Source organism: Emys orbicularis, chromosome 8, assembly GCF_028017835.1.
Source record: "Emys orbicularis isolate rEmyOrb1 chromosome 8, rEmyOrb1.hap1, whole genome shotgun sequence".
Lineage (NCBI taxonomy): Eukaryota > Metazoa > Chordata > Testudines > Emydidae > Emys > Emys orbicularis.
In genome coordinates this window covers 40,800,226-40,824,362 of record NC_088690.1, presented here as the reverse complement: position 1 = coordinate 40,824,362, position 24,137 = coordinate 40,800,226, and the positions used below count along the sequence as shown (strand labels likewise).

The 24,137-nt window shown below is 40.3% G+C and overlaps 1 protein-coding gene across 4 annotated transcripts in view; it reads left to right on the top strand.

Annotated features, from left to right (window-relative positions):
• Nucleotides 1-8,169: 8,169 nt before the first annotated feature.
• COL11A1 (collagen type XI alpha 1 chain) overlaps nucleotides 8,170-24,137 on the top strand; it is a 225,255-nt gene continuing 209,287 nt past the window's right edge. For all 4 annotated transcript variants that reach the window (XM_065408835.1, XM_065408833.1, XM_065408836.1 and 1 more), the window contains exon 1: nucleotides 8,170-8,278. In XM_065408835.1, coding sequence (XP_065264907.1) covers nucleotides 8,170-8,278 — 109 coding nt within the window. The remainder of the gene's footprint in view (nucleotides 8,279-24,137) is intronic.

Sequence of the window (24,137 nt, the reverse complement as noted above, 5' to 3'; positions counted from 1 at the left end):
TGATTATTTTCATTGCTTCTTCAGGCAAACCATCAGGAAGTTTGTTGCTAGATCATTTATTTTTAGCACTACCCAGTATTCCACACACTTCAACAGACCCTGACTGCCACAACACTGTTCTAGAAACTTTAGTCTGTCTGCTGAGGCTGCCAATAAGGTTGCCAATTAGTGCTCATTGCATTTTTGTGATTTGGACACTTTTTCACCAGGAAGAGAGGGAAGGGAGAGAAGGGGATCTTCTTTTCAATGAAAAATTTAAAAAAAAATTAGACCAAAAAGAAAATGTTTATTTTAGTCTAAAAGCAATTTTTCACTGAAAACTTGTTTTGATTATTTCTTTTTGAACAGCTCTGATCTGAAAGTGCTTTATAGGAGTTGATGATGATGATTATTACAGTTTTTACAGATGGGGAAACTGAAGCTCAGAGAGTCTTTGTGACTCGTCGATCTTCAGACAGCAAGCTGCAGTGGCACTATGACTTCCAATTCCCAGTCTTGTGTGTATTTCTGAAAAGAAATAACTAGGAGTGAGTGTGAAAGTAGATGTCACTGGTTAACTTTTCATTAGAAAAGTTTCTCTCTTTTAAAAGAAAGCATATTTTTCAATATGCCACTGGAGTTTGTGACAATTTTGTATACACAAATATAAATCATTTTTAGTAATAGAGTAAGTAATTTGCTTCATAACTTAAAACTATGACATAACCTAAAGCTAGAACTATTATTGGATAACCTGGATACCCTGTAATACAATAACACTAAGATTCCTTGTTTTGTGTATATGTGTGAGTGTGAGTATGTGAAAATATCCCTCTCCTTTAAAAAACACAAGAGGAAAGTTATCAAAAGGCCATGGGATGTCACAAGAAGCAGACCTTGCTCTCTTACTAGAAGAGGCCATTTCATTGGCAATAAGTAATGTAGCAAGCAGGCAGAGTTGTAAGAAGAAGAGCATTATTAAACTTACAGAAAGGGCAGTGGTTAGATGCTGATACTCTTTCCTGGCCACTCCCAAGAACCTACCTAGACTCATCATACTACAAAAGTGAGTGTTGCAACAGATATGTTCATGGCTTAAAAGCCAGCATCCCTCAGTCTCCGTCTTCTCTATTAATTTAATTTGGATATTTTTCTTTTGGTTTGAAGTAGATGGGTATTTCAGCCCTGCCCGAACTCTCTTGCAGATCAGCATTTTATTTAAGTTTTCTCATATGTCTTGGAAACTCTGCTGAATTATGACACTCCTGAAAAACAACATATCTGTAAACTACTGTAGGAGTCTAGAGGCACAAGAATGTGAAACTGCTACTGCAGGCTTCTTGTGAATTAGGTTAGGCTAAGGAAACACATTCTCTTCTCAGTACTTTCTAACCCCTCCCCCCACTGTCCAAAAATACAACAATGACCCATCTGTGTACATAAAAGAGAGCAACTCCTAACATTTAAACATCAACTAATCTGCCACTGCTGATGTATCAAGGACAGCATAATGAATGTCAGAATGCTAGTCATTCTTTTCTCTATAATCTTAACCTGATGTGTAAAAAGGCATAAAAAGCCAGCAGAAAGGACAAATACACAGAATAACGTATGGATCACACTTTGCTTTAACATTTTTATAGCACATTAAGCGTCTCTCACTTGGTTATTCTCTCAAAGGCTCTCATGTTTTAACTCCCTCTTTCACATCCAGAACTATTATGCTTATCCTGAATTAACCTCTGAATAGTGGGATTTGCTACCTAAACATTTTAAATAATAATTATTTGATGGCTTACCAAGTCTATCTATTATTTAAAATATTTTTATTCACCAATTTTAAAAAAATGTCAAATATATTAAAGTCATTTTCTTTCCCGGTGCCAACATTGTAACTAAAATGTTAACTACTTATACCTAAAAAATACAAGACACAAATAAAACAACAACAAACAGCAAATTCAAGTCAGACATTTAATGAAGTTGCTAATGGTGAGGTTGTTTACTTCAAGAAGAGAGTAATAGTTTTAAGAATTTAAATTGTGAAAAACTTTTCAGAACATTCTTGAGTTTATATATGTGACTTGATTGAGCAACTGCTGGTCATTTTGTGTCTGGGAAGCCAGACACTCAGCATTTTATCTGGTAAATTACCCACCTGGTAAAGATCTTATGGGTGGGGAACAAAAATCAGAAAAGGAACATTCTGCTAGGGCCTGATCCAGAGCCCAGTGAAGTCAATGGGTGTCTTTCTGTTGACTTTACTGGATTATAACTATATGAAGGAAATGGAGAATGTATTATTCTTTAAGCCTTTGCATTGCTGATACAGGTTGTCTAGGTGAGCACTGCAAACATGGCCCAGAATAACTCAGGTGTATTGTCAGAAATGGCTTCCTTGTCAGGTTTTGTAGGTATCTATCATTTTTTGCTTTCCTATAAAAAATGCTTCCTTCTCCTTTCTGGCTCAGGGGAAACAATTTCTAAGGGATGAAGATGACCATGTTGGAAATTGTACCTTGCCTTTCCTCAGGCTCTTGGAAAAGGCCTGTAATTTTAGATGGAAGAAAGATAAACACACAGGAAATGGCTCCTCCCATCTCTCCTCTGGTGTTGTCCAACACAGAACAAAATTTGAGAAGTGCCACTCACTGACTGGGAACTGCTAACCCATTCTAAAGTAAAAAGAATATTTTGAATGTTTTATTTAATTTAAATAGTTAAAGAATTTTAATTACTTTTTTTTAAAAATCAAATGAATATGCTGGTTATGAAATATGTTTCTGTTTCTCTGTCTCTCTCTGGTTTAGAGATGCGATGATCAAGTGGGGCTACATCACTCGCCCCAATACCTGTGACTGCAGCAGAGAGCTTCAAAATATGAAGCATCTCCTGTGATGCCCACTGCTTGAATGTGAATGAGCTTCCAGTGACCTGGCAGAGTGCAATGACTGGGCAACTGAATATGCACAGATGTGGCGGGAAGCAGTATGAGGACACAAGAAGAGGACTTAAGCTGATAACATGGCATCCAAGCAGGGATGTCACAGAGGCAAGCTGAAATGTAGGACTAGATGCAGGAGAAATGTTGCTGACAGAGAGACAGATTTGTAAATCATAAATATAGAGATGATACTTGGAGCCATGTAAGTGGATGAGATCATCCAAAGATAGGATGTAAAGTGAGAAGGGCAAAGGCCCCTGAGAACTCCCACAGATATGGGAAAGGGGAGAAGCAGGACCCACTGAAAAGTCACTGATGCTTATCTATTCTAGGAAGGTTCTAGCACATCACTGAGGGCAATATAAATAAACAATTGAATATATAACACTGGTCTACAATTTTTGAGAAGTCGTCTGCTTCAGAGATAAAATGTGCTATTTATTATGTATTTTGATGTGCTGAATTCAAATATGACAATTAAAACAACTGATTGGCTACTGTTTCTAAGATATTTAAGTTTTTACATTTGATGTCTATGTATATTGTGTAGATAGTAGAGTTTTAATCATAAATTGTAAAGCTAGGTCTTTTCATGTGTTTATGGTTGCTTTACATGATAATATTTCACCTGTCCTGTTTATGTAACACTTTAAAAATCAGCAAAAGGGTTATATAAATAAAAAATTTTATGAAACAAAAGGCAAAAAACGATTATGTACATAGTTTAGTCCTATTCAGTGTCTACTTGGCGCTTCTTGGCTTGTCTCTTGTATTCATTAAATGGAGCATCTCTTGTCACTGTCCAGGAATAGTCTGCAAGCATTGATGGGCTTCATTTGCCCTGATAGCGTTTCTCCATTGTTGCAATGTCCTGGTGAAATCGCTCGCCGTGCTCGTCGCTCACTGCTCCGCAGTTCGGTGGAAAAAAATCTAGATGAGAGTGCAAAAAATGTATCTTTAGTGACATGTTGCAACCAAGGCTTTTGTATGCCTTGAGGAGGTTTTCCACCAACAACCTGTAGTTGTCTGCCTTGTTGTTTCCGAGAAAATTTATCGCCACTAACTGGAAGGCTTTCCATGCTGTCTTTTCCTTGCCACACAGTGCATGGTCAAATGCATCATCTCGAAGAAGTTCACGAATCTGAGGACCAACAAAGACACCTTCCTTTATCTTAGCTTCACTTAACCTTGGAAATTTTTCACGGAGGTACTTGAAAGCTGCTTGTGTTTTGTCAATGGCCTTGACAAAGTTCTTCATCAGACCCAGCTTGATGTGTAAGGGTGGTAACAAAATCTTCCTTGATTCAACAAGTGGTGGATGCTGAACACTTTTCCTCCCAGGCTCCAATGACTGTCGGAGTGGCCAATCTTTCTTGATGTAGTGGGAATCTCTTGCACGACTATCCCATTCGCAGAGAAAACAGCAGTACTTTGTGTATCCAGTCTGCAGACCAAGCAAGCGAGCAACAACCTTCAAATCGCCACAAAGCTGCCACTGATGTTGGTCATAGTTTATGCACCTCAAAAGTTGTTTCATGTTGTCATAGGTTTCCTTCATATGGACTGCATGACCAACTGGAATTGATGGCAAAACATTGCCATTATGCAGTAAAACAGCTTTAAGACTCATCTTCGATGAATCAATGAACAGTCTCCACTCATCTGGATCGTGAACGATGTTGAGGGCTGCCATCACACCATTGATGTTGTTGCAGGCTACAAGATCACCTTCCATGAAGAAGAATGGGACAAGATCCTTTTGACGGTCACGGAACATGGAAACCCTAACATCACCTGCCAGGAGATTCCACTGCTGTAGTCTGGAGCCCAACAGCTCTGCCTTACTCTTGGGTAGTTCCAAATCCCTGACAAGGTCATTCAGCTCACCTTGTGTTATGAGGTGTGGTTCAGAGGAGGAGGATGGGAGAAAATGTGGGTCCTGTGACATTGATGGTTCAGGACCAGAAGTTTCATCCTCTTCCTCTTCCTTGTCTGACTCAAGTGAGAATGATTCTCATGAGAATGGTGCATCAGGAACCGGCAGTCCTTCTCCGTAGGGTACTGGGCATATAGCTGATGGAATGTTTGGATAATGCACAGTCCACTTTTTCTTCTTTGACACACCTTTCCCAACTGGAGGCACCATGCAGAAGTAACAATTGCTGGTATGATCTGTTGGCTCTCTCCAAATCATTGGCACTGCAAAAGGCATAGATTTCCTTTGCCTGTTCAATCACTGGCGAAGATTTGTTGCACAAGTGTTGCAGCATATGTGTGGGGCCCACCTCTTGTCCTGATCTCCAATTTTGCAGCCAAAATAAAGGTGATAGGCTTTCTTAACCATAGTGGTTATACTGTGCTTTTGTGATGCAAAAGTCACTTCACCACAAACATAGCAGAAGTTATCTGCACTATTCACACAAGTACGAGGCAGCTCTGCTCACTTTGGCTAAACAGAAATGTGTCCCTTTGCTAAATCAAACACTGACAAATAAGAGCGCATGACACTGTATGATTTCTAGAGCTGATATAGAGCAATTTGTTCAGCAGAGTGATGTAAGCTTCGTTATGATTGCATCATCCATGACTTCTAGGAATAACATGATGCAATTGATATCATGTATGACGCAATACCAGCTTCAGATTGCATCATTCATTGTTTTGCCTAAAAAGCAAGTACTGTCCAAACCCAGTCATAGATTTATTCATAGATCCAGTCAAAGATGTATTTTAGTCATTTCTGGTTTAAATTGCGATCCCTTCCCTTTATAACTCACTTATCCTCCGCCATTCCCAAGTCAAGGGTCGTATATACTGACCCAATAGCATATCTTGAAAACTAGAGCCAATCAACAATTTTAAGCATCATTTTCGTTCTCAGTGACCCAGAATTAGTAAAGTTTGACTACATTTATTTCAGAAGCATTTTGGCTGTAGAGCAGTGTAATAGTTATTAATTCCTTGCTTGTAAGTAGCCATATTTTATAAGATAAGTAGGTTCATTGTTAGCACTTTGTAACTTAACCAGTTTTTGAAACCAAGTATTTTGTTTTTAGAATTTCCAAGGTTTTTGTTGTTTTGGTTTGGTTATTTTTCATCTTTTGACTTCAGTAGGTCTCCACATGGGCATAGCAGTCCTCCCCTGAGCTACATATTGAAGAATTGGTACTTGATAGCTATCACTCTAAGACAGATAAAATCAAGTTTTTTAAAATATATTTCTTGGCGGTTATAAATCCAATAGTTCTCCATTGAGTCTTTTAAGGGAAATGTGGTATATAAAACAGGAATTTCTACACCTCTCCCATCCAATTTAAAATAAAATAAGTAATACCTTATTTATTCTGCATAAAGAAAATGGGATGCAAACCCATTTTTTTCCTTCACAAGTCACCTTTTAAAATTCAGAGTGCATTTACTCACTAACTGAGAGTAAAGGCAAGTAGGATTTAGCCAAATGTATGTGTTTAATGAAACTCTCCTTAAGCCTCTGCCATTATTTATTGAAGTTGAGCAGTTAGAGTGGCAGTGTGGCCCAGCAGATAGATCACTACATTAGGACTCAGAAGACCTGGGCATTATTCCTAGCTCTCACACTGGCCTGCTGAGTGACCTTGGGCCAGTCAATTCACCTATCTGTGCCTCAGTTTCCCTAGCTGTAAATGAATGAAGATGATTCTACCCTTTTTGAAATCTGTGCATGAAATGGTGAAATACTATAATACCTACTGTTATATAATGCTTTTCATTAGTAGATCTCAAAGCACTTTACAAAGGAGATAAGTATTGCCATTTTCTGTGATAAATGTACAGTACAGTAAATAAAAGGGTAAAATGCTATTAAGTTCTGAAATTTACTCCCTTTTGTTTTAAACTTGTCATGCTTTTTCTCCCTAGTAAAACATAATTTTCTTGGAAGCCATTATTAAATTATGTGATTGTTAAAACAGTTTTCATTTTAAAAGATAAATTAACTTGTTTTGAAGCATAAATATACCAATAAAGACACACTTTACAAATCCCATATGTACATATGACTAGAGCCATCAATAAAGAAAAGTCAGTTTAGATTAACCAATGCCTTTAAAGTCAGTGAGATAGAATTCCTAAGTGGTTTGGCTAATCTGAGCAAACTGACTATGCTGTAGTGACATGTAAATATGGGATAATGTGGAATACCCATATACAAAGGGAATTTGTCACAGATGGACTTTTAAATGTTGGGCCAGCAGCCTTCCCCCCCCCCTCCCCGTTTCAAGGCCTCTGCTCTGCATTCTGTTGGTTCCCCCCTTCCTTTGCTTCCTTAAACCTTGCCACACCGGAGTTCTTTTAAATACCCAAACCCTGCCGGGAAGCGTCCAGCTCGTGGGGAGCGGGGAAACGTGTCACTGCACCAGCTCTAGTAGCAGGCAGCGCCTTTTCTGACAGGGACGATCTAGGCATCGATCGTTCTCTAGGCTGGGTTATAACTTCAGCAGCGCAGACCAGTGGGAACCAGAGAGGGCACAGTGATCCTCTGACCTCCTGCCCCGTTCTTCTACCCCCTGCCTGCCCCCACTTGCCTCCCATTCTGCCCCATCGCCCGCCCGCCTCTCGCGCTTTCTGCCCCGTCCCAGCCGCCCCTCCTCTGCCCCCACTTGGCTCGGGGAGCGGATTCCGGCAGGTCCGGGCTGAGCCACTGCCTCACGGCTCCCAGAGCGGGGAGCGAGCAGGCTGGAGCCCGCTGCGGAGCGGACTGGCCGGGGCGCTGCTGAGCACGGAGGCTCCCTGCGGGCTGCTCCTGCAATTCCTTTCATTCCCCAAGTATTGATCTGCCCTGGCTGAGCGGCTCGGGGGGCTGGTCCAGCCTGCGGGGCCGAGGGAGGGCGGTCTGTGGGCTGCCGGAGGAGGCGTGCGATTGGCTTCTGACCTGCCGCTGGCTTGTCAGTTTGGGCTCCCGGGGGTGGCTGCCGAGTGCCTCTCGCCCAGCCCTCTGACGGGATGGAGCCTTTAGGGGGATGCCGTGCTCCTGGCATTTTGATTAAAGCCCCTCATCTCCCCGCAGTCTGAAGGCAGGGCACCGGGGGAGGAAGGAGCGGAGGGGGCCTGCACGGAGCAAAGAGAGGGACAAAAAGAAATCCCCTTTGGTGGTTCACGGATGGCTCTATAAGAGGCAGCATCTCTGGGAATACCGTGGAAGGGACGGAGCTGGTATAAATTGAAGGCGCCCGGAGTCCGGTTCACACTTGTGGGCGCCCAGCATGGAGATGCAGAGATGGTCCACAAGGTGGAAAACGAAAAGGTGGCTCCGGGACTCCACTGTAACCACACTCATCACTTTTACTTTCCTTCTCCAGGCTGCAGAGGTCAGAGGAGGTAAGAAAGAGACGGGAGCTGGGCGCTACCAGCCAGCCCCCCTCCCTAGCTGGGGAGGGAAATGCAGGACAATGCTGCCACCAGGTTTTAGTGGAAGACCTGTCAAATTAGATCCCCGTCCTGAGGAGGCGAAAATAATGGGGTGAGGAGTTAGCTCGGGGTATTAAGCGCTGCTGGGAGCCTCTTTGCACAACCAGATATAGAGGCGCTTTTCTAAGGTGCTGATGGTTTAAAGACCCCCACATCGACCTCTTTCTTGTAACTGCGGAAAGGGAGGAGGGGGCGAAGCAAAGCGGGTTTGAACACAGCTCTGTGTTTCCCCCACCACGAAATCCATTTTTAAAACCAACAGATGTTTCTGCGATTTTCAGCTCGATTGAACGTACCAAGTGATTAACCTGATAAAGTTCACCCAAAGTCTTGGCTAAAGTGTAACAAAAGTCTCTGCACTCTCCTCCGAGGAGCGGGGAGATGGGGCAGGGGGATCTCAAGATTTCAAATAGTTCTTAGTTCTTCTTTCCCTATTTTTCTTTGCAAAGATTTTTAATTGGCAATTTTCCCCCAAAACTCAGGGAAGAGAATATCTGTTTTAAATGGGCCCTTTGCTAGCCCGACAACTCTCTCCCTGCGCGCCCTGCCAGGTGGGGTGTGCAGCTCCCAGTTGGAGAGCCGTAACTGACCGGGCGATCGGTTTGGGAGCTAAGGACACTTACGTGGCACAGCAGGGAGATCAGTGACAGGAGCTAGGCTCAGCACCTCAGCCTTGCACCGAGAAGCGGCTCCCCCCCTCCCCATTCCTTCCCGCATCCTTGGGGAAGAATGAGTGGTCCGTTAGGTGTCTGTGGACATGGTTAGCAGGGTGCAATTCCTGGGAGCTTGCAGACGAGCGAGAAGCCGCAATCCTCGCCCTCGGGAGGGGGAGCTCAGAAGGTAGGGAGGGCCCTGAGCTCACATGTCTGAGGGTGGGTGGGAAGGGGAGGGGCGCGCAGGGCATACCCCCAGTGCTCAACTCCAAGAGCTGCGCTCCTGCACAGATGCGTGGTAGTGTTAGGAGGAGCAACAACCGTTCCAGAAGCGTCCTGTTTGGGGACCTCAGTTGGAAACCAGAGGAACAGTCCGATCTTATGACCTTAAAAGATCTGCTTGCATATATGTGGAACTACACATATAACCTGGCTGTGCATTCTCCAGTGACTTTGAACTCCTAGCTGAGTGGAAATGCCGCTTCTTCCCACTGCAATCTGCAGTAGGGATTAGGGTCTTCTTGTGGCAACCTTGCTGTTAGGGGGCCTCACAGCCTTAGGGGGCTGATGCTCCCAGAACAGAGTCCTGGTTATGTTTATATCATTATTTGTGACGAGATTTGCCCGTTTTTTGAAGAGAACAGTGGTGTCGTTTTCCACGTTTTGAGTCAACAGTAGTTATGATGGGGAGCACAGAAAGGTGAATAATCAAAGTTTCCATTCAGCATTTTGTACCTGGTCACCACTTGAATTGTGGCAGATCAATCAGTAATTCTGCCCCCTGCTGGTTTCATTTACAGTTTAGGGAGGAGGGGGCCAAATCCATCCTTGCTGCAATTCCAATGATTCCAGTGGAGTTACACCAAAGATAAGTTCCCTCTCCCCCATCTAGCTGCAGGGGTTTGGGTACTCATTACTATATTGAAACTGAAGTTATTGAATGAGGGATACTGAAGACAAAGACTGGGTAGATTGTTTTTTAAACCTAATATGCCAATTGAATGTGAGCTGGAGATGATTCTTTGCAGCCTTCACTTCATAAGGTGTTTATGAAGACAAAGAAACTGAGTTCTGGGGTTGAATCTAGATTTTAAATGAAAATCTGAACCCAAGAAGCACTGATAAAAATTCAGCGCAAGCTACTTGGTATTTACTGAAATAGCTTTAACAATAACAGGAGCACAGATTTGTGAAATTGATAGATTTACTAAAATAAAACCTGAGTGAAGAATTACTTTTAAAGTTCTTTCTCCATTCTAAGGAAGCAAGGAAATATCAGAAATGTAAAATGACAGGGAGCCTCTTAAGATTTCCACAGTTTGTAAGTTTTCCTGAAAACTGCTTGACAAGTAACACAGTAGTTCAAATGTTCAGAAACAGGGTATGCCATTTGCTTACAAACTGCTGGTAGCTGTGTGGTTAGGGCTCAGTCCAACTGTTACTGAAGTCAGTAAGAGTCTTTCCATTGACTTTAGTGGCAGTTGGATCTGGACTAATTTCCCAAATGAAGTATTAAGTTATTTCTGAATAGTCTTTTATGTGCTCCACTGTTATTTAAAAGACTTCAAAGATAAAAGAAAATAACCTTCGCTAAAGTCTAAGACTAAAATGCTCTCTTCAGTGACTGACACTTGAAAGGAGGAAAGAAAATATAGAAATAAAACTTTTGGACACATCATTGTAAATTATGTGATAAAGTGAATATATTGCAATGTTTCATCAGAATGCAGTATAAATCATATCTTTGTAACTACATTAAGATTAGACCTGTGATTTTTATTTTATTGGGCTTCTCATAAACTGTCAGTTTATAAAGCAAATTACACAATGTATTCATATAAAGTGTTAAACTTTATAGTAATTACTTTTTAAAGAAGACACATTTCCTTCTATTTAGAAAGACCTCAACAAAATTCCTAAGAGTCTTGACTTTTTCTTACAAGTTGCTTTAATTTTTTTTTCCATAAAGGAAAATGATAGGTGCCTGTCCCAGTATGAATGAGGCTGGAGAATTCCTTTTTAGGCTCCTGAGGTTCTCCACCTTAAGGCAGAGAAAGTCATAGAAATGAGAAGCAACTGAATGGGGAAAACTGTGAAATATATTTTGTCGCTTCAGTGCCCACTAACTTCTCAGCAACTCTTGTTAGAAAATATTTTTGCTTTATAACCTGGTACAAGTAAACAAAATACACTTTTAAAAGACTTTCTTTGATTCCCCCCACCCCAGCCCCCTCACCTTTAAATACCAAATGTGTTGGCAGTGCATTTGGAATGAATAAACTCATTTAGTCAAAATGGCATGGCTTCAGCACTATAAATTTTTGTAAGGTCCTGGAGTCAATGCACTATTGTAATGCTGATTTAAATTTCATGAGCAAGAAATGAAAGAAAATCAACTTTTTTTTTGGTTAGCTTTTCTGGTAAATGGAAACCTTGCTATTCATCAGAGTACAGGACAATTCTGATTGAAAATGTGATTGGTCAGTTATATAAAGAAAATAAATATATGAACTTCTGTTTAAGTAAATCCATGGACAACAGAGTATTCGCTCGAATATATTGTAGGTGCTTTATTTCAGTCATCCCATTAGAATGCTCCCCAAACTTCCTTGGAAACCAGCAGGAGTTCTTGGTGCATAAGGAGTGGAGAATTGGGCCCATTACAATGGAAAAGGTGACTTTTTTCTAATATCCATACCCACCTAAAAGTATGTAATTCAGTTTTGAATGCCTATTGGGTCTCAATGGAAATGTAGCTCTTCAGCTTTCTCAAAAGAAAACTGTTTAATGTCTAATTATTATTAACCAATACAAAAATATTGATTTCAAATAGTAACTTGTAAATGTCTGGTCAGATCAGCTTATTAGTGATATAGCTCCCCTGTGCTGTTGACTGGCATGCTGTGTGTTAATGCTCAATTGTGAAATTGAACAATTTTCATGTCTCCTTTAACTTAAAATATAGTAAAATATTTGTAAAAGCCAGTTTCATCTTATTAAAAATACCATAACCTCCAAAGGGTAAAGAGATAATAAATTTCCAAGCTTGAAAAAATGAGTTAAGTTGATCAAACCATAGGAAGAATTGTTAAGAATAACTGTTGGTGGTCCCAGCTGAAAAGTTTGTTTGAGTCCCAGGGATCAGCAGGTGAAATGGTCCTATCTTCCCAGAATGTGCTGTCTGACCCTGCATGAATATGTCTGTTTTTTCTTTAGAAATATTGCAGAAATTCTAAATTAAAGGCTTTGTCTTAGACAGGCAACTGACAAAGAAATATGACTGGTATGTATTGTGATTCTGCAGACTCTAGTGCTTTATATTTAATTTACAAGGAGACCTGACAGAGTCCTGAAAGGCTGTGTCTTTTTACTAGCTCTGCAGTACAAAAACAAAACAAAAAAAACACTTCATATTTCCTAGCTTTATTTTTGTCTTATTTAAAATATATTATCAAGTCCAATATATATAAACACACAAACGTAGCACACACAAGTGATACATATCTAAAATGTTATATCTGTATTAATCTAGAAGCAATTGTTTGAATTGATATTCTACACTAAAAAGAAAAAGCTTCCTTAACACAAAAACCTGCTCTTGGCTGTATGATGTTTTCTGATAAATTAAAAGGCTTTGTTTAAAAAAACAAACAAACAAACAAACAAAAAAACCACTGGTAAAATTGGCATCTGCAGTATTTGTAGCAATAGGACCTTTAATTCCAACAAAGGTAAAGCATAACAAAAGAACCATGGCATTATTGCTGAACTTAAGTTGCACCTAAAATGTGCTGGAGCAATTATGCCTCTTACAGATTATTATTATTATTTTTTTGTATAGTGAGGAACAGTAGGGTTTCCATGTGCCAACAAGATTAAGAAGTTGCTTTTCTTTTCTCACTAGAGCTCTTTGCTTCTTTTCATAAGAAATTCTCTTAACATTTGTTAATTTATTGTTCTGCTGACTATTTGTTGATAATGGGTGTAAATAAATGAAATGGACCTTGGGAGACATCTCTTGTGTTAAGAAAGTAGAGTCTCACAAAGTGATAAAGATTTGCCCTTTGGATGGACATGGAAGAGATGGGAAAATTAGCATTTATTGAAATTAAATGAACACAGATGCATCTTGTAAATAGTTATAATTAGAGTACCAAGTTTTAAATACCATCTTTGCAAACTATAAGTGTAATACATTAATTGTTGATCTCGTTATTTAAATACTAGCAGGAAGTGGCAGTATTTGAGTTCTTTCAGCACGTTATCACATGTAAGGGGACATAAAAACCTTTGTAAATTTTAGGCCAGGGATTTCTGTATATGTCAAAGTGTTAATGCATTCAGCATGTGAAATAGAATTTTGTTTGGCAGAACCGGTATTAGGAGTGCATATTGTTTGCTACCAGGTTAAAATGAAGGATGCATAATAAAAACAATAAAAAGTACAGATCCTGATCTTGCTGTCATTGAAGTTGATTGCAACTGAATTAAGTTCATAATGACTGTATAATATGGGCCAAATGCTGGTCATCTTGCTCACTTGAAGAGTATTATTAAACTGAGTCTTACTCACCACATGTCCACCTTTAAGGTGAGCAGGATTTGGCCCAACACAAATCCTAAAAATATTCTAGCAATCTAAATAGTTAATTATAATTTTGGAACAAGATTATTATTCAAGGTCTAAAGCCCATTTCATTGATGTCAGTGAGATGCAAAACTAGGGGCTGATTTGCTTGGCTTATAGTCATGAGGAGTTATGCCATTGACTTCATTAGTTGTAGGATCAAGTTCTCAAGCTGTGGGACTTTTAAAAGCAGATCCTCAGTTCCTGCAAATGGTGTAGATACACTGAATTCAATGGAGCTACTCCAAATTTCACCAGTTGAAGTTCTGACCCTTAGATGCCTGTTCTTTTCTTCTAAAGATTTTCTATATATATAGTTGAAAATGTACAAATATGCCACCTTCAAGACTGTAGTCTATAATCAGGATATTTTTGAAAGCTAAAAAAGTTTTCAGTGAAATACCTCCTTTGTGTATCTACAAACATTTGGGTTCAGAAGACCCAATCTCTCATTTTTTATATTTAACTATTAGCCACATTTCTTATTAAGAAAAGGGACACTGTGTCTCTTGCTGTGCTGATCACCGTTTTTAGGTTACCCTCTAACCTAAAAAATGGTGCTCAGCAGAGCCAGCATTATGGTAATGAGATTATGGTAATGGAGAAATGATATTCCAGGAATTTAATTTGTGTTTTGATGGTCTCAGAATGTCATGTCTGAAGGTACTGTCTCTATGAGCTAGTAGTTCTACTAAAGAACTTTATAGCTCAGCAAGTAAAAGAGGCCTTATCATGTTTAGACAGTGTGAGAATAAATTTTGATTTAATCAACCAATACTCTGATGTAAACCAGGGGTAGCTCCAGTGGAATCAATATTGAGCCAAATCCTCATTACTGCAAATTGGCATAAGACTTCAGTGGAATTAAAAAGATTTATACCAGCTGAACATCTGACCCAATATTGCACTAGTATAAAAATAGCGTAAGAAATCTCAGAATCAGATTGAGGTAATGCATGCTCTGTTTTAATGAATGCTGCTAATCATATGAAATAACCAATATACTTAGTCTAAAAGAAGGTCTTATTGTAAATAATGAAGAAGCCACTGTTTAGGCAAAATATGTGAAGTATTAATGAAACCTCAACCTCAAAAATGTAGGTTACACTCCATGTCTAGACCATTTTGGTCAGTAATGAAAACCTAAAAGGGTACTCCTTAATTCCTGCAGAAATATTTCAGCTAAATGACTGATACTTTCAAACTAACATCATTAAAGGTCTGATCCTGCAGTTTATACACAGGCAATTCTTACATTGACCTCAATGTGAGACCTGAGTAGGGTTTTTACTACACGTGTTTTACATTTTTGGGCTCTGAGAAGAGACAATTACTTGTTGATGGTCACCTAAAATAAATCAAATAGCTTCACAGTGTGCTTTCATTTTCTTTGAATTATAATTTAAGAATGTTGAGTGAATTAAGAGAGCTCTGCAATGGCCTAACTGCTCCTGATGAAGTCAGTGGTAGAATTCTCAGTGTTGGACTTCTGTGAAACAGAGTTAGGCCAGTTCTGAGTACTTTTGAAAGAGCCCACCTGTTAGTGAAGTAAATATTTAAAGCATTCCTGTATGCATCCGGATAATCTGTTCTTCATATGCAACCAAATATTGAAGTGATCTACAACAGTGTCCTACCCCTCCTGGAAATGCCATCAGCCTCTGGCATTTTTATCTGAATGCTCTTTAAGGTAAAATGCAATAAAACTGTAGTGATTAAAAGAATTACATTTCTCACCTACAAGTAGCAGTCATGGGTCAAAATCTCAAACCTGGGTGCCTAAAGTTAATCTCTTAAATTCATATTTAGGCATCTAGATAAGGATAAACTGATTTTCAGAGTTGTTGCACACCCTCTCCAACTACATAATTTAGACTTCAATTCTAAAACTTGAAAATTAACCTCTCTGTGCCTCATTTTCCGAGTCTGTGAAATAGGGCAAATCCTAAATATTCACTTTTGTAAAGCACTTTGGGATGGGCAGATGAAACATAATAATAATAATAATAATAATAATAATAATTAGTGTTTATGTTTGGTACTGCAGATGAAACATGCTAAGAATTAATAATAATTACTGTTTATGTTTCGTTTGCCCATCACAATTGTCCTTGGGTGCATGTACAACATTAAAAACTACTCCGATATCAACATAAAAAAAGATGAATAGGGTCACTGCATTACAAAACCAGCAACCACCCTTATATGGCAAATGCCTGTACTAGTACATGCATTTTGAACTGTACCCTAAACGCCAACAGACTCAGAGTCTGTTCAACCAGAGAGGGACGTGAATCCAAAAGTCAAGGACTTTCCATTGAAAATGCTCTACCTCTAGCTAATCATATAAAAATCGAGAGCTGTTAGTAAATGCTCCCCCATTGATTAACTAGTTATTGGCTACTTAGGGTCTGTCATGTTATTGAAGGTTCAGTTTTTGCTATTAAACTAAACTGTTTGCTAAATGTTTACAGAATTAGAGAACAGGCTGATAATCTTTGAGAAGTAATGCAAAAAGAAGAACTGCTTAAAACAGAGCTTGAAAAATGGTAGCCAAAATAAACCTGTATAAAAGCTTTCATACAATCGGCATTTCAGTTTTTCTTCTGCCCCCCACATTTCTCTCTTATTCTGGACTGCACTGTACAGACACAGAGCATGGGCAGCGACAATTCAAGTTACCCTGTTCTCCCCTACCAATGTGTCTCATTAATCACTATGAGAGAAAGGATAGTTTAGACTCCAGGCCCATTCAATCTTTGGCCTTTCTGAGGAGATGATCAAAACTGGTGCCAGATAGAACCTATTGTAATAGTAGTTTTTATTATTTGGATATGTGCCCAATAGGAGCTGGCCTAGGGCCATTAACTTACTTCATAGATAATAGGACACTGCCATTAGATTGTAATAAGCACCTAGAACCTTGGACGGGTGCTGAAAAACAGAGGCCAAGATTTTAGAAAACTAGGACCCTAAATTTAGGCTCTTATGTCTTTAAGTAATAGTGTGATTTTAAAAAGTACTGAGCACTCAGCACCTCATATTTAGAAACCTAAATATGTACCTAAGTGTCTAACTTTAGGCACCCATTTCTGAAAGTCTTGGCCATAAATAATAAATACCTGAAGACTTTTCATCAATATTCACCGGGTGTGGATGTTTTTAGACCGTTAGAATCTCACTGCTGAATGGTAGCTAGCCTTTTAATAGGGTTAAAAATCAAATAAAACAAGAGTAAACTGTAAAAAAACTAAATGTAGGAATGAAAAAGATTAGTAAGTCCACACTCTGAGTTCCAGTTTGTAATGAAGTTTTGAGATAATTCCAACAGAACGGTTTGCCGACATAATGTAACTGTATTTACTAAGGAACAATACAAAGTAAAAAAAAAAAAAACATTTCAGAAGCTAATATTATTGGGCCAAATTAATCTCTTGTGTACTCCAGGGACAAATCTGGCCTACTGTGTTTAGTGGCTCCAACTCTTACACTCTATTTAGGATGGGGCATTTCTAATGAATTGGTACTTAAACATTGATTGTGAGGACATTATTGATGAATAACTGCAAAATCAAGAGGAAAATCAATATCTGTCCAATATAGTTCATTCTGTATGAAAGAGAAAAAAGTTCAACAAACTGCAAAAATATATTGGACAACTCAGTGTACAGCTTCCTGTCTCTCCTTTTTCTTTTTTCTTTTTTTTTTCTTTTTTCTTTTTGTATCTATGTAAAGTAATTGAATCCTGGTAAAATTGTTTATTGTCAGTTATTACTACATCCATTTAAAAGGTGGAAGCCTTATACATAATTTAGGTGATGAGGATCTAGTACTTTTCCCCAAATGGGGAGTATATTGTCTGATTCTCTCATAGAACTGAAGAGAACAGAGCTAAAGATTTACCAGCCCAAAAACTAATTGCTAAAAGGATTTCAACACCTATATTTTATTAGGCACTTGAGCAAAGAGATACATTTTTAATCTAAGTATAGTCAGGTTCAGGCTCAGTGAGATTTCTGATGAGAATGAATTCCCGATCCAGCGGGCTGCCACTACAACCATCTTATTGTCAGGCATCCCTTCCTTCTCTATGCAGCTGAGGTGATATGGGATAAGGAAAGAGGTAATCTTCAACATAACTCTATCCTAGAGCATTATAGTGCTCAGTCACTAGCACCTTTAATTGAATCTGAAAATGCAGCGAAGGGGCAGATTACAATGTGCTGAAATTAGTTTGCCCTACCTAAAATGTGGATAACCAAATTCTTCACAAGCTGAAGCTTTTAAGTGGTCTTTGGCTGTGGCAAGATCCATGTGTGTGTGTGTGGGAAATCAACATTGTGGGACTTCACAAGTGAGAAGAACAATTGCCCATCATAGGCTTCTGGGATGTCTCTTAAAGGAATGATCAAAGCCACTGAAAAGGAATTTTGTCCCAGCCACAGGATCCTCAGTCAAGAAAGCAACAGTTCCTCAATCAAGTGCATTGAGGGCTACTGATGGATTTAATAGGATTAGTATGGATATTTGACCTCAGTCCATTGCCTTGAGTCACTGTTGACCATGAAGACTGTCCAAATCCAGGTCTGAAACACAATTGACTAAGATCCAGATTATTGGAGAATATCCACTGATGATGGAGTTGTCTTATAACCAGCTTCTCAATGACCATCCCCAGGAAGGTGGGGTGGGGTAGGTACTGGTTGGTAACTGACAAGCCTGTTAAAGTGAAGAAAGGTGTTTTTGAGCAGGGATCAGACCACAGCACATTGAAGATATACTCTTCCTCAAATAATAATTCCCAACAGTGAAGTGCCCAGGTATTCTATATTGTCTTTCTCTAGACAGGAGTAGCAAGGCTCTGACCTTGGATCAATCTCTTGTTTTGCAGCAAAAGCAGACAAAATTACTGTCCAAGATATTGTGTAGGTCAGGGGTCGGCAACGTTCAGCACACGGCTCGCCAGGGTAAGCACCCTAGCAGGCCGGACCAGTTTATTTACCTGCTGACGCGGCAGGTTCGACCGATCGCGGCCCCCACTCACCGCGGTTCGCCATCCCGGGCCAATGGGGGCGGCGGGAAGCCGCGGCCAGCACATCCCTCGGCTCTCGCCGCTTCCCGCCGCCCCCATTGGCCCGGGACGGCGAACCGCGGTGAGTGGGGGCCGCAATCGGCCGAACCTGCTGCGTCAGCAGGTAAATAAACTGGCCCGGCCCACTAGGGTGCTTACCCTGGCGAGCCGCGTGCCGAACGTTGCCGACCCCTGGTGTAGGTAGTTGATATGAATGTTAAAAAATGGGTTGAGGTGATAAGGGGTTTATTTACCTAGTTGTAAAGGATGTGATACACACATATTAACTATCAAAGGGGTAGCCGTGTTAGTCTGGATCTGTAAAAGCAGCAGAGTCCTGTGGCACCTTATTGATTAACAGACGTATTGGAGCATGAGCTTTCGTGGGTGAATACCCACTTCTTCGGATGCATGTCCACAGGACTCTTTGCTGCTTTTACACATATTAACTGCTCAGAATGATTGGGCCAGAACCTCAGCTGGTATAAAACAGTGCAGCTCCATTAGCCAACTGAGGATCAATCCCATTGGTATGTATATGTACATGGTCCACTAAGGACACATTACACTTACTTTAGTTATTACTGATAGCTTGAGTCAAGCAAATCTTATTCAGTTGCTATGGTGACATGATTTTATCTCTCTCTCAGTATTATAGTGGAACCCAAGAATGTGACCGTCAGGGTTTTTCTTACGTTTTGTAGTAAAAATCCATTTTAGGTTGAAAGTCAACAGATCCTTGGCCCAAATATTATTGTTTTAAACTGATTAAAAATAGTTTTCCAACTTTCATGTAAAGCACAGAAGCTATTACTCAAAAATGTGTAATTGTTTAATGGGAAAAGCTACTGATCATTGGACATGGAACTTTTTACCTCTAGCTTACCACTTTGAATACAGCCCAGGTTGGTAGGCAAGGATGGATGGCATATATTTGATAGGTTCTGTGAAATTTTTGGAAGGCTCATATCACAAAACTACCACCTTAACTAGCACTAGTTGTACCATTTTTGCCACCGCAACAAAGGGACCAAATACTGAATAGGCATAGAGACCGAAAACCTTTCATCCCTGGAAACTTGCATTGCTGTTGCCTCTGCTACAGTTGTTCAGTGACTAGAAAGAAGATTCCAGTCTCTACCATTGTAAATCCAGAAATTTTCTTGACCGCTAAGTTACTAAAATAAAATTAGTCTTAAAGCATGGTTATAGTCAGATACTATCACCTTCTTAACTCAAAATATCTGCTCCCTTTGTAAATCCAAAGTAATATCTGCATACGTTAGAGAATAAAATACATTTGTGTTACTTTTTACTCCTTCAGAAAATACACAACCATGGGAGGGTTAATTAGGTTTTCTTATAGTTTTAGAATCTTAATGATGGCTGCTTATGCATGAACTAGACAGTCCGTCTTTCTGATCCCAGATTGAGTTTGCAGAAATCACAGTTAGAGATAACATTCTTGTAAACTGAGAATATTTAATATAGCACCACTCAAAGGTAATAGCCATCTCTTCTTGCCTTTAACTTGAAAAAAATCCAGAAATTCCATAAAGCGCACCAAACTTCAACAATGTAAATTCTCATGACTTTGTTACAACCACTCCCCTTTTTGGTTGTTTTTTGTCTAACTTAGTGCTCTATGTTCACCTACAGGGAGCATTCCCACAAAGGGCATGGAGTTCAATTGGTTTAAACTAACCAAGTATGCCTCAGATTCTCCTGTCAGACAGGGTGTGGGTGTGTGAATTTCCTTCTCCTTTTCCAGTCTATGAATGTGAAGCTCCAGATCCCTTGGAGGATCAGCTAGAGGCACAAGCCATCTGGATGGAGGAACTGAGCTTCTTTATTGCTGCATGGCTCCCCCAGCACTCTGACACCCCTTTGACAGCATGATTCCTGTACTGACCCTGCCCTGGCACCTCCTACACATGGAGTTTCCTCAGTGAGAAGGGGAAAGCCACACAAGTTAACAGAGACTGTAGGCCACATATTGGGGCAGAAGGAGGTGGGGGAAAATAGGTTGCTCTCATATTTGTGTGTAAGGTGCTGTATATATTTATGGCACTATAAAATACTAAATATGAAGACCCATGGTCTGCTGCCATTACCAACAATGAGTAGTACATAACTCCTAGAATAGTCCCACTGAAATCAATGGTACTGCTTGCAGAATAAGATACTATGCAACATGAGTAGAGGTATCGGAATCTTGCTCCAAAGGAGTAATTATATTAATACAGGCCAGATTCTTAACCCCATACACATGTTGTGTAGAAGTTAATGGAGGGCAAGATATTATTCTCTGTGAGTAAGGGGATCAGAGTCTGCTCCAAAGATGGAATCCTATTGTCATTTTTACAAAGTCACTTTTCAAAGTATAAATGCCCTTTATTTTTTAAATGAAATTATACTGGTTATTAATCCATAAGAAGTAGTAGGGCACTGTGCATTTTTTAAAAATCATTGTATCTGTGGGAAATCTAGTGCTGGAAGTGGTGACCAAAAAATGGAACCACCCCTTCCTATCTCTTTTCCCCCAAAAGGGCTAGATTCACCTGTACACTCCACGTACTTTGTGCTGCTCTGGCAATGTAAAATTGTTGGAAACCAAGTTTAAGTGGCCGGTTAATTTGAGTTTATGTCTCATTTGTCTCACCAGAGTGGTGCAGAAAAGTCAGATGGTACTGGTGACTCTGGCCCAAAATATAAATAGAAACATAATGTAATTTTTCCAGGAATTGAAAATTTATCATAGAAAACTATTTCTGTGAAGGCTGAAAAAGTGACAGCATGATAAAATGGCCAAGTCACTGGCTGTGAATTAACATCCACTAAAGGGCACTTTAATTCAAGGGACAATTGTATTTCATATAAAATAAAAGTTCTGTTCCATATATGTTCTATTACATCCTTTAAATTTCTCTTTGCCCTAAATGTGCTGCAGTGTTAATGACCCTTTAATAAGATCACTCTGCTTTAAATTCAGAGGGTTGTGTGATTATCTGGCTATACCGAAAGAAAGACAGGAGATATTTGACATGGGTTTAATCATGCTGCAACTTTATTATTAGATGTCTGGGACTACCTGGCAGATAAAAGTGTACAGTGCAGGTAACCCTATGTTTTCCATAATTACCCGGGGGCTTTTACCAGCCCCCCCCCTCTTTTTTTCATCCAAGTCCCTCCAGCAAATTTATTTCTCCGACCTTACCATACCTCGGGGGCTTCCGTTAGCTCCTCCTCTTTTCCATCCAGGTCACTCCAGCAAATCCATTGTGGGACCTTACCATCCCCCCCCTTCATAGAAGGGATAAGGTGGGCTATAAGAATGGGGGGGTTGACTCCCTGCTGTACCAATCATAGGAGTCCCCAACCGCCCCCCGTTCATTCCTTTAACAAACACCTCTTTTAAAGTCCTTTTCCAAGCCATTTATCCAGTCACTGTATACCTTTCCTATGGAGTACCTGCACTGGACATCCGCCACAAGGAGGTGCCCCCCTATCCCCCAGCCCAGTTGGGTTCCCAGACATCTTTTACTACCCCTCCTTCTAAATTGGCCAAAACAAATGGGTTCCCAGGTTTTACGGGGGAACCCCATACTCCTTGAATAATTTGGTGCCCCAGAGTGACCAAATTGCTGAGCCTCTTAAGACCCCAAGAGATTTGGCCACTCCCCTGTTAGAATCTGCCGAGCCTTGTCCACCCAGGTGGCGCTCCACGGCTCTCAGCCAGACCATGCGTGAATGCATGTCTGGCAACACGGATCTGCATCAAGTACCTTCTTGTTCTGGGCAGTAATTGAACTCCTATACACATTCCTAAATAGTGTTCTCTAATGTGTGCCACATCATGCCAGTGACTGCTGATGGGCCCCTCAGCACACAGCAGTGGCATGAGCTGGCCCAATAACATGCTTCTCCTTCCATGTCAACACAGTATTGCCCCATCCTGGACCTCGGTTGCCAACCCTTAAGGCCACTAGGACGTCCGCCTATTCACATAAGCAAAACAATCCTGTGCCCACTGATCGACACCACCTCATCCATGGCTGGTCTGCCCACATCTGGAATGGAATGACAGCACATTAATGGTGACTGACCACCCGCGGTTGCTCCATGTAAAAGGGAGGCTCCAGGCCCAGGGCTGCACCTTTTAAACCCCTCCATTCCTAGGGGATGAGTCAGCGACCACGCTATCCCTTTTGCAGCAGTTTTCATTTTTCTCCCCCCCCTCCAAGCCATAAAGCACCGTTCCCTTTTTTCAGTCATCCAGTCAAACACCCCTCTGCTTAAAGGTGCAGGGCAGTCACTCTTAATCAAGAGCATCTCCAGCAGTAATCCAGATGCCAGTTCAGCAGCCATCTTGAATACAAATGGTAAAATCTTCCTCAATATTTAAAGTCTCTGGGCCTGATTCTGATCTCACACCAGTTTTTCGCTGGTGTAACTCCACTGACTTCTAGTTGTTACTGGTTTACGTTTGTGTAACCTCCCCACACAAAAAAATCTTCAATGGAGTTACGCCAACAGAGAAGTTGATCTTTTATTCCTACTCAGAACATGGTTCTGCACATTCAGTTGCTCCTCAAAGCTGTTAATATTTTTATATTTGTACCATTCTGGTTCATTTTACTCCATGGTTTTTGTTTAGTCCAGTGTGCAACAAGCCTAAAAAGCAGTGGAAGATAACAAAGTGTGCCCTAAATGCTACATTCAGTATGGAATACTGTGGACCAAATCCTGCTCTCAGTTACACCACTGTAAATCTAAATACCTTCACTAACTGAATGGCGTTACTTCAGACTTACTCTGGTAACTAAGAGCAGAATTTGCCCCTGTAAATTTAAATCTGTCAAATACAGAGGTGTTTGTGCTCTAAAGACACTATGCCATTAAGGTTCTTGTGCTTTAGCCTAGGATATTGGGCACCTAGTCTCCAGCTAACTAGTCAAAACTTCCAAACAAACTGAAAAAAGCTGATGGATGGAAGGTAGACGGAAACATATGACCCTTGCTCACACACTGAGATTGTTTTTAAGGAAAGTAAAATGATAGTTTTTGACAATCAATACACCCGTAAGGAATTTAAACAATACAGTCCTCCATGTCCTCTCAGCAAATCCAACAATATGAAACTTTTCTCTCATTATTCCTGCATAACATCCATGGAAGTTACACATCTGGAGAGAATAAGTCCCTTTGTGCCAAATCCTACCCCCTTGAATGCTACAGAGGTGCTGCAGAACTCTGCATTATGATATTTAGTGGGAAGCAGAATCTCTTTGGCTAGGTTCTCCATTGTCTGGTAACCAGCACAATGGAAACTTGTTTTTCCATTGTGATCTGGGCCTCAGGGGGGCAGGATTTGCCTCTTAAGATCTAAAGCTGTGTTCTAATAGGACATCCTTGGGT